The 12,100-nt window shown below is 32.5% G+C and overlaps 1 protein-coding gene across 2 annotated transcripts in view; it reads left to right on the forward strand.

The window, feature by feature from the left end:
* Positions 1-12,100, forward strand: part of LOC129980902 (host cell factor 2-like) — a 111,241-nt gene that overhangs the window by 83,693 nt on the left and 15,448 nt on the right. For both annotated transcript variants that reach the window (XM_056091375.1, XM_056091376.1), the window contains exons 6-7: positions 1,702-1,857; positions 3,144-3,290. In XM_056091375.1, coding sequence (XP_055947350.1) covers positions 1,702-1,857; positions 3,144-3,290 — 303 coding nt within the window. The remainder of the gene's footprint in view (positions 1-1,701; positions 1,858-3,143; positions 3,291-12,100) is intronic.

Consider the following 12,100-nt stretch of genomic DNA (forward strand, 5'->3'; position numbering starts at 1 on the left):
AAATCCTGAAACTTAAATTCAGGAAATATACAAATTACAATTTATTATTTTTATGTGTGTTTCTTGTGAATATTATTTTGATATAACTAAAAAAATTAGCTACAGAATCACATATTCCGTTAAAGCTTACTTATTTATACGTTTTGGGCATTAAGTAATCATCTTCCCATATGTAGTTGATGGGAAAGTAACAAACGTTCAGCAACAAGTTTCAATGACTGCATAAATTATCAAATAAAGGCACGAAAATCATAGAAAAATAAGAATTATTTAATTGTTGCATCATATGTTGAGTAATTACTTTCATATAGTTTTTATACTTCTGTGCGTAAACAACATTAGTTACTTGCATTACTAGTATTATTAGTAATATTTATTATTATGATTATTAATTAGTATTAGTTGTATTACTAGTAATATTTAGAGAAAACAATTATATTAATAAGAATTAGATCGTATTGATATTCACTTGTATCTTCCATAAAACTAATGAAAGGTACAAGGTTTGAGCCAAATAAGCGAAAACTACACTATTATGAGTGCAACACATTGCCAAAAAGATGCCAAGGCTTAAACCAATCAGAGCACGTCGGTATCCTTTGTCATAGACTTAGTCTGTACAATTTGCGAACTCGCCTTTATAAATATACTTAAAAAAATTATGAGATAAATAATATGAAAAATATAATTATTTATATAGATCATTTTAACACGTGTATTTCTATTATTAAAGATTTACAAAGCCCTGGATTTAAAGGATATATGTTAAATTATGTTTGCTTTAAATAAAGTTGGTTTATTGAATTAACAATGTACATATTGCAAAAGGATCATAGAAAACTTTGTCTTGCATATAATATTTTTTAAGAAAATATTATATTTCTTATTTATTTCATTTCAAACAGACGCGTGCTGAAAATGACACTTTTCTAGGTTTGCAGTAAAGATTAACTTATTTTGTAATTTAAGCTTTTGTCAATGTGATGGCAACTCTTTGATAAAAGTTAATTTTTTCCCATGAATGTGCTCGCGCAGATTAAATTTTGTTTTTATTTTGTGTGAAATAAATTGCTGAAAAATATGGTAAAAATATGTTTTTAAAAAAAAAACTAAAAAAGGAACCGTATTTATAGATTAAAACATTGGTATTATTAAAAACATAATTTTTAGAACTTTGGCTTGATGTAAAAAGCATTTTTGTTCGCTTATATTTTCGAAAGTTATTGCGAAAAAACGCCGAAATGTCACTTAATTTTTAATTCATTAGAATTTTAACTAAAAATTCCAAAAGATCGCTCCGAGGTGCACATTTCCGACTTCTAAGGTTATAAATGGGCCAAATTTGATAGCTGTGGGTTGTACGGTCTGCCATGTAGAGCAGACAAACATTACTGTATTATAAGTATAGATATAGATAGAGGTTGTACTGTCACTGAAAACATACAATTATATAAAATTTCAGGATACCAAATAGGTGCAAGAAAAAAAAAATCAACTGCTAAATTTGTCAAGTTAAACGAAAGTGTGTGTTTCAGTTTGGGCCTTTGAGACGCACAACTAAGCAGCTGGAAACAAACTCGATTATGAATTTTCTAAACAAGCGATTTCTGTAAAAAAGAAAAATTTTAAATCTGTTTTATTATTATTATTGAAATAAAACATTTTAATCACATTTGTGACGTCTGTATCTTTCAACACCAGCTACGGAGCGGTGGAGCTTGCTTCTGACCCCGAGTTATTTCGAGCAACCCCCTCCTCGCCACAACCACTCGTGCATCGTCCATGACGACGCCATGTGGATCTACGGGGGCCTCACGGACCTGCAGCCAAGGGGAGACTTCTGGAAGTGGGATTTTGGTAAGAGCAGCTTTTATTTCAAAATCTGAAAGTGATCAAATGTCATTGCAAGCATATTTGTTCCACAGGACCGATTTCAATCGGTACAATTGTTGATTTAACAAAAACATTGTGGTGTCCGAATTTATTTTTGCAGAAAGGACGAAAAAAACATATTTGAAAAGTACATTTTGGGACACCTGAGAAATTTATAGGACCTCCTACAAGTTTATTGAACATTCTGCAGTATCCCATCCCAAGACATTCTTGAATATTTTTATATTGAGCAACATTATATAAATTAAAAATCATTTCAGAACATTCTTTTTATTCTCATATATTCTAGATCTTTTAAGAAGTTTGGAACATTTCGAAATGTTCTGTAATGTACTCAAGCGCTTATTACTATTGGAAATCTATAAAGCTTCCTTTTTTGAAGCATTCTATTACTTGACAGTGTATTCTTTCTTCGACTTAAAATTCTAGATCATTTTGACATTTTCGAAATTTTTTTGAACATTCCGTGTCATTCCCTATAATAAAGTTCTCGAAATTTGCTTTAACAAAGTAAAAAAAAAAAAAAAAAAAGACGCGAAATGACAGTTGCTACAGAACCCGAATATGTAATGCAACTGCAAGTGCGCCATTCCTCGGGATCACAATGATTGGCGAGGAGCGGAGTTCTGAGGCCACAGGAGGTACGGCCCGTTATCAGAACTGAGACCGCAAATCATTCCCAGCATATACGTACTTGTGGTCTTCCCAGGGGTGGGAGTGGAATTGATAAGTGCATGAATTCAACTGCAAATGCAAGGTATAAAACTTGGTTCGGTTTCTCAGCCGTGCTATTTAGCGATCGTAATAGTTAGTAAAATATTACGATTAGTTTCAGTTCAGTATTATAATTAATTTATTTAGAAAAGTAATTCGATAATCGATAAAAGAAAATTTAAATTTATTCAGTCAAATCAGAGCCGCTTGCAGTCAAATTGGTTTGAGGTAATGATGTGCGAACACCCAAATGCTAAGAAGGATTCATCGATAAGGCAAACCCCCAAGTGTTTAAATTTCTGATCTTAAAGTATAACGAAGTGACTTGAGATTTTAAACAATCCTTTATTTTTATTAACATGTAAATTTTATTAACATTAACATGTAAAAATATTTTTACATGTTATGTTGCTTTAAAAAAATGTTGCAAAGTTGTTGTTTAGTTAAAAACAAAAATGTTGCTTTAAAAAGTTTTTAACTAAAATATAGCATGAATATGTGATGTTATTTCCACTCACTCCTTCTCCATCTTCCAGGTGCTCACAGGTGGTCCAGAATCAAAACGCAGCGCGGACCCGGCGAATTGCACAGCCACTCTGCAGTCAAGGGGATGGCCTTTATGTATGTGTTTGGCGGAGAAAAATCTGGCATGGCCACCAATGAATTGTGGAGGTTCCATTTTGGTGAGTATGAAATTTTCAAATTAATTTTACTTACTAAATTTATCTATTTATTTTTAAAATCAGTGTTTCTATGTGCAACAAACTATTCCAATGATTGATATACTCAATATTTTTAATCTGATGATATTTATAGACTATCTGTGAATTGCACCATGCGGCATGCTCAATAATAAAAAAAAAATTATAATGCTGCAGTGCAGTGATAAAGCTAATATCAAATGCCGATTGAATGCTGTAACACGTTGCATGACTCCCTAATTGATTTTTTTTTTCTCTACTTCAACTCGCGTATGTTATATTAATCAATTGTGTAGCTTCAGGATCTCTCGTTTCCTTCCGTGGCACGATTATTGTAATTTGAAAAAGATCTCGACAATAAACACCAGTACAATCACGGGAGAGAGGGGGAAGGGGGAAAAAAAGAAAAAAGATCCATCCAGTTTCATTTCGCTGATCATAATACAGTCAGAAGAAAAGTATCATTCGAAAGGAACGAACGTATTCCAAACATTTTTGAATTAAAATTTTTCTAAGGCGTCAGCATTCGGATATCTAATGAAATAAAAACAAACTACAAACTTTCCAATGGCAATACCCATACTCCTCAGTTATTACCGAAACCAAACTTCGTTAGTATTTATGATCTAACAAAATTTTGACTTCCCAATCTTAATAAAATTTGGATTTTTAGTTATTCTTGAAAAAGAATATTTTTATTGATCTGAATTTTTACTATGAAAATATGAAGTATTCCACATATTTTGGGCACATTTTTTCGATAAAAAGTGAATTTTAATATGTGAAAAAAATTAGAATTAAAAAAACTAAATTTGGGCATAAGTCGGAGGACATTTTATGGAGGCATACACAATTTCAACTCATTGTTCCGAGTACTTTTTCCGTTACTTTGTTTTCTAAACGATTGCCTCTAAAACGATGCATTTAGGGCGTATTGACAAATTTGAAAACGTCGATATGCTATCGACATTTGTTTGACTTTCAAATGTTAATGGTTTTCATTTCTTGAATCAAATATAATTTTCCACGTTGCTGTAATGTAAGGATATATAAAAATTATTTTGTCAGTACCAAAAAATAGGAATCAAAATAAAATAAAAGCTTTACCGTTTTCATGATATCTCTACTTTTAAATATGAAGGCTAATCTGTCCTTGTGGCAAACTTGAATTTCTACTCGTGGGCTCATTTAATGCCACTTACAGAATAAAAAATAAAGGGGAACTCTATTTTCTAAGAATATAGAATATTTTACAAGATTTCTCTTGATTAATAATGCAAAAACGAACTCTATATTTTATAACAAGTAAAGGGCCATTTTTGTTTGTTTAAAGTTGGTGATATTTATTTTATATGTTCGGTACTTCTTACAAAAATCTCGATTTTCATAAAATTAATCTACCTCAATTATAACTTTATACATAATCATAAATGGAATTTTAAAAAATGCAGCCATCCAAACGCTATTAGATAATGCATTTAATATTAATTTTTGATCTTACTTTCATGCACTTGTGAAAACGAATAATTTTAATGATTCACGAATTACTCATAAATATTTTAGTTTACCACTATTTTTGTCAGTGTAATATCATAAATTTTTTGCTTAATATTTAAATGAAGGGAAGAAGAAAGACATTTTAAAACAATAAATTTCAATTTGCTTAAATATCGAAATGAATAAAAGTTTTGGAAAATAAAGTTTTGTAAAAATTTCTTTAAGCAAAAAAAATATTCAAATATATAAATTTCATAACAAATATATATCATTTTGATCAATCAATTGATTAATTATTTTATCAATATGATTTCATCAAATACCGTTTTGAATAAAATTCAGTTTTAAGTTATTTTTTAAAGATTTGATGTAAAGAAAACCAAAGAATATAAGTGATTTTTTTTTATAATACAATCACGATCTTTTTTATAGGAACAATCGTGATTCGGCATATAGTTTAGTTTAGTTTAATTATATTGACGTCTCGTTTTAAAGCAACACTAGGGCTATTTTTGGGGCGGACCTCGTCATTTTGAACCGCGGTCAGATAATAAGGACATCTGAGCTGGCAACCCTTCTCGAAACTTCCATACCATTCCAGCGGGAGGACGATTGATGCCGGCGGCTTAAATTTGCACCAGACCCGCTTACACGACGGTTCTTCGGTAGAATAGGGTCTCGCACCTGCCACCCTCCGGTTCTGAAGCCGAGACCTTACCACCAGGCCACCGCGACCCTCGTGATTCGGCAAATAATTCTGTTTAAGCGCCTTATATTTCAGGTGCGTCAGAATACGGAATCGCAGTAGTTACTCTTCTAGAGTAAGAAAAATTCTGCTCTCTCCTCAAAAACCGCAATGACAGTCTAGATTTTTAAAGGGATGATATACAAAACATGTCTGTTTAGTTGATAGGTATTAAACAAATGACACATCTTTTGAGTATTCTTAGAAAACCTCCTTGTCTTCCACACCAATCCGGGCGACCGTCTCTAAAGAACAAAGCACCTTCCATTGATCCAATCAATGAATCGCACTTAACGAAATGGAAATGAATTTTGCAGTGATATCCAAGCGACCCGGGTGGCTTCCGTAGCTTCGTCGCATAATTGTGATTCAGATGAAGATGCATTTTAAACGAAACTTTCAATGCCCTTGAATATTTCTTTTGTGGAAAAGAATCAGACTTCTCCCAGAAATTTCCACTCTAAATATTTTGCATAAAGGAATCAGCTATTGATTTTAGCATGTTGATTGTAACTAGGGATTGCCATACCGGGATACCGAATACCGATATTTTGAATCATTTGTACTTTGTACAAATGATTTGTACCGTTATTTACAAGTTTAAATACCGTTTTTTCGGTATTTACTAGAAATTTTTAAAATTGTCTGCACTATTTGTTCAGGGTTCGCCAACATAGCAAAATAGTATACGTTTTTTTTTTTTTTTTTTTTTTTTGGTCTCCTTAACGGGCGAAATTAATTACAGTGTGAATACAAAGTTGCATCGTACAATCAAGAAAGTGATGAAATACTGTTTGGCAACGGATTGTGAAACCCTCCGCGCTTTTGCGCATGCGTTAGGATGGGTTTAGTTCGAAAAAATAGGGGTTGGGGGAAAGATGAAAGGAGGAGATGTTTACATTTAACAATGAGGACTCGCGATTTTATGAGACGTAAACATGACAGATAATTAGTAATACAGAAGGAAAAGGTACTAATGCACAGTAAAATATTTCAGAGCAATTTTTATTTAAAGGACATAAATATTAAGTTATGAAGAATAAATGAAAAATTTCTGTTCTTAAAATTTGGTAATTACTTTTTTACAAAATAATGATGATCTTTTTTATATTAAAATGTTTTTTTTTATATATATTATTAAATTTTTTCTGGAATATATTTATTCCTCGTTTTCTGTTTCTTGGTCACACTATTTAATGATATTATTTAAATTTTCTTCGTACCATTCCTGAAAACTTTTTTATCACTTTTGGCTACACATATCAATACGAAATTTTTCGGAGAGATTCTAATTTATTAACAGCTAATGCAACAATAAATTTCATGTTGCAGTCACTGAAAGAACAGCACACATCACTATCTGAAGAATTATATATTACATTGAAAAACCGCACAGAAGAAAGGCATACCGAAATAGAAAATGTCTTATGGTATTTACATAATTATAATGATTTTAAAAATGAAAATGAAAAAGAAGAAAAGAGACTAACCAATTCAAATCTGATCAAGTGCATTGTAAATTTTCTTAAAATTTTTTTACCCACAAACCTATCCAAATTCAGAAGAATTCAGTACAGTTATCGAAGATTATGATGACACTAATGTCGATAGTGAAAACGAATTGTCTCTCGAACAAAAATTAGAATTAGCGATAAATAAAAAAAAACTTGAACAAACTAAAATACAATACAGGAATCAGCTATATCCAAAACCATCCGACAAGAAATCGATTTATTTGAAGATGGGGATTTAGAGGTAAATACTTGGAAAAAGTATATCGCGCATTGCTAACAGTACCACCAACTAGCATAGATGCCGAAAGAGCGTTTTCGACAGCTAGTAATTTTTGCACAAAATTTCTTTTCAGGCTTAATGACAGTATAAATGATGACTTATTATTTTTAAGATCACATTTCAAAAATTTGTAATAGTACCACAGACTGAATAGTGATATTTTCACTTTTTTGTGATTTAAATAAATTAGATGTTCCTTTACTTTTTTGTGATTCTTTATATACTGTTATAATTTATAAGTTACAAATTATTTTTTGTGATATTTGCACTCTCTAATAAAAATGGCAAATAAAACAAAGAGACACCTGTGTTTTCTTTCTTTTTCTAAAATTTCTAATACCGGTATTAAAACCGGCATCCCGGTATTAAGATCTAAAAAATACCGAATACCGGTATTGAACTTTTGGTTTGATATTGCAATCCCTAATTGTAACTTCACAAGTGCTTTTAAAGTACCGAAAAAAAAATCTATTGCTGACGTCCAGAGAATATCTAATGCTTACTCATCTAAATATGGAAACAGCCCATGAACAAAACATGTGAAATCTCTGCTAATGCATTCATGATATATTGACCAAAATTTATATTCTCAGTAATTTACCAATTGGGAATCTATTCATGCTATAAAATAGGGATGTTGCAGGCAATTTCAAAGTTAATACAATTTTAAATAAGTAGACAATCCCTTGCGAATATTTTAGTCGCGGCATCTTTTAGTATAAGTTACTAGTTTTTAAATGGAATTTTTAGTTTTCATATACAGTAATCGATAGCAGAATAGAGCTGGTTGGCTCCTTTTTCCTATTTTGTATTCGAAATATGGAAAAGGTATTGTAATCGTCGAAAAATTCGAACTTTAGAAACGACTAACTTTGAGTTAAAGGGATGAAGTTTAGTGTACATCCTATCTGTAGATTTCTAAGTAAAATCTATTCTGAATGAAGTCTGTCTGTCCAGCTTTCGAATATAAGTTGACACGATAACTACAAAATGCAGAGAGCTAGATGGATAAAAATTCGGTGCCCAAATTTGGACACTTATCAAATTTTGAGCCATATTCAACAACTTGTGACCATTCAGAAGCATGGAAATGCGATAACTCAAAAGCGTAGAGATTTAAATGTGGCATGCGATTTTGTTACTCGGATTAACCCTACCTATCGTTATGCCCAATGCAGTTTGCTTATTATCATGTTTGTGGACTAAGAAAGGAAAGGCACAATAAAGTATGCAACGAACGAACCTGTTAGCCTTAAAATAAAGTGCATATATCGATGAAAAGACTATAAGAATAAAGCCGGATTGAGAGTTAAAAGACTCTAAACACGTATGTATGGCACACCCATGTATATGTAATTTAAAATATAAAATACACTGTAAAATAAAATTTTATTTATCGAAATTAAACAAAATTTACATTTAGTTGGAAAATGACATTTAAGAAATAAATATAATAGAAAAGTTTTTTATTTTCTTTTTTTATTACAAAGTATTTATATAAATATATTATATAGAATTATAAGAATATCTTATATACGGCACATCTTTTTTTTTTTTTTTTTTTTGCACTTATCAGAGTTAAAGCAGTCAACCAGTCTCTTCGCATGGTTGTTTTGATGGGCACTTTTATCATGAATCACCTAAAGGAAAGGGAGAGAGAGAGAACGCTCAGTTGAACAATCAATGTTAAAAATATAGGAAATCCAATGTATGCATTCTGAATTGCATTTTCAATCTAATTATTTTATAAATTGCATCGTCACTAAATCCTCCTTTTACATACTTTGTTGCACTGAACTCCTTTTACATATTTTGTTGCACTGAAATTTCTATTTAGGTACTCTCAGTAAGCCTCGGTCCGATTTTGACAATTCTGAGAATATTTTTCGTTGTTAGTAAATAACAAACTAAAAATTTTTCTGTGTTTCTTTTTTTTTTTTTTTTTTTTTTTTAATATCCCTCTTCTTCTTTTCGTCTCAGATTCAAGTTCGTCAACGGTTGTGGAAAAGGTTTGTGCCTGCTATTCAGATACATTTCTCATGTCCTCGCGTGCGTTCTTTCTGATAAGTTTTCGACTTGTAATCAACATCTGGTAGCATTTCCTTTGCAGCTGCTCCGAATTCATCTCGCGAAGTGCACACACAGTAAGTCAGCTTATGGCACACATATATGTGCGCATGTTTTATAAGTTCACAGCCACATTTAGAAAAACTTTTCTAACATAATGAAAAGCTTGGATAATTTCATCCGAAAAATTCAACATGAAGTAAGTTCCATGTAGCTCATTTTACATAGAGTTTTTAGCTCTTTCATCTTATGTGCAATATTGTTTGCTTTTCCTTTCTGGCTTATCGTTGGCTAATATTTTGATTTAATTTTATATAATAAGACACTATAATAAAGCATTTTTAAATGCTTCTATTACTATGGTCTCCCATTTGGTATAGGAAGTGCTTTCCTAAGACATGGATCCTACAACATGCGGTTTTTGAACCAACATACGGTCTGCCAGATTCGCTATGAAAAATTTCTTTGGTATCCTTCTTTTTTCTATACCCTACGCTAATTTTATTTAATGATTTACTAATATTAATTTTATTTAATGATTAATCCACTCCTGATAGTGAGACTCATAAATTTTTAATGTTATGTCTGTAACAATTTGTTAGTTACTGAAATTATATATATATATATATATACAGGGTGGTTATAATTAAACTTCCCGTAAACACAGCATCATACAACGCAAACGGGTGAACGTATTGCAACGAAATTTGGTATATAGACTATACACGAGATGTGCTCACGAAATTACAGGGAAAAAAAAAGTTCCAAAGTGTCCACCAGAGAGTGCCTTTTCCAAAAAAAAAACATTAATTTTAACACAATAAAAGACCAAAACGGAATACAGAAACAATATTAACAATACAGAACAAGAATTATGAGTAATAAATTGTAAAACCTGGAAAAACTGTGAGTTCTAGAAAAAAATATCGAGATTTGCATGCTTGCGAAGAAGAAGCTTTATGCAATCGTTATTATGTTTTATGTCGACGTTTCCGTCTGTAATGATGACGGTATCTTGTGCGAAGTTAGATGACTTAAAGAACTCCATACCACATCATGTGCGAAGCATCACAATTGATCAGTTACGATCTGCTGTTGAACACATTGTCCATCGACTTGAAATTTTGCAGGTGAATGAGGGTGGTCGCATGGAGCACCTTTCCCTACATCATCCTGGGCACAATTAAGAATTGCTTCTCTTGTGCAATTTCGCCCTAATCTGTTCTTGTTTCTGCAAACTGAACTGGTTTTTTTTCCCTCTCAGAGTACTGTTAATTTTTTCTTACCTTTACTTAATGTGGTTCGATAACAAGATGATCAAAAACTAGTCAATAAATGTTAATATTATTTCTCTATGGTCGTTGATTGTGTTAAAATTAATGTTTTTCCGGAAAAGACGCTCTCTGGCGGACATTTTGGAACTAAAATATTTTTTTTTTTTTTTTGCATCTCGTGTATAGTCTACATACCAAATTCCATTCCAACCCGTTTGCGCTGCAGGATGCTGTTTATAGGGGAATGTGCGGATTTGTCGGTATAAAATTAAACTGAAAGTATCAAAACACATTACTTTATTCCTCTCAAAACCTAACTAACTTTTTACAGCTGTTACCACTGAGCAACAGAAAATATTTTATATAGTCTCGTTTCCTACATCCTCCCAACCCTAGTCAACCTCGAGGGGGATGACCAGAGATACCGGGCGGATTACCTTTCGATCATCAACCCTCAATTCGCAGGATCTTATCTTCCCATCATGTCCCTGGTGTATATCCATCACTCTGACCTTCTTCCACATGTGCCGTGGTCGGACGTTTTCTTGCAGGAGCACGATATCGCCAACTCGGACGTTAACGAGATTGTCCTGGTTACGAACTTGATGAAAAGATTGCAGTTCAATTAAATATTCATTTGACCATTTTTCCCAAAAATAGTCAATTAAGTCCTGATGCAGCTTGTGTCTTGTAGCCTTGTGTCATTATCTGGGCTGGATGTAATAGCCGTTAGTTTTCGTCCTGTCAAGAAATGAGCTGGTGTTAAGGCTGCGGAGCTGTCATCTTTTCCCTCTTCGTAGACTAATGGTCGGCTGTTGAGAGCGACTTCTATTCCAACAAGGACAGTTTTTAGACTTTCTTCATCTAAAAGGGCTCGTTCGAGGACCTTTCGCAGATATTGTCTGATAATTCCTATCAGGTGTTCCCACCAGCCTCCCCACCAAGCTGCTCATGGGGCGATAAATTTCCAAGTTATACCATTTTGGGCATACTATTGTTGAATCTTAGCTGATGACAAAGCTTGCCATAACAGGACCAGTTCTTTATTTGTTGCATGAAAAGTAATAGCATTGTCAGTATAGATTGTGTGTGGCAGTCCTCTGCTGTCAACAAATCGTTGAAGAGCTAGAAGAAATTTGTCAGTGGTAAGATCTGACACGAGTTCAATGTGTAATGCACGTATTGTTGCACAAGTAAATAGTGCTATATAGGCTGTGTCTCTTGATTTTAAACAGTGGATATTCACAGGTCCAGCAAAATCAATTCCTGTGGTAGTAAATGGAGCAGACGGCACAACTCTTTCAGAAGGCAGAAGAGCTTCAATTTGTTTTCCACATTTCGCTTTGGACAGCTTGCAAGGTAGGCATTTGTGAAGAACCTGCTTTATAGCTTGACGTCCTTTTAGTATCCAAAAG

The sequence above is a fragment of the Argiope bruennichi genome, chromosome 8 (assembly GCF_947563725.1).
Source record: "Argiope bruennichi chromosome 8, qqArgBrue1.1, whole genome shotgun sequence".
Taxonomy (NCBI): Eukaryota; Metazoa; Arthropoda; class Arachnida; order Araneae; family Araneidae; genus Argiope; species Argiope bruennichi.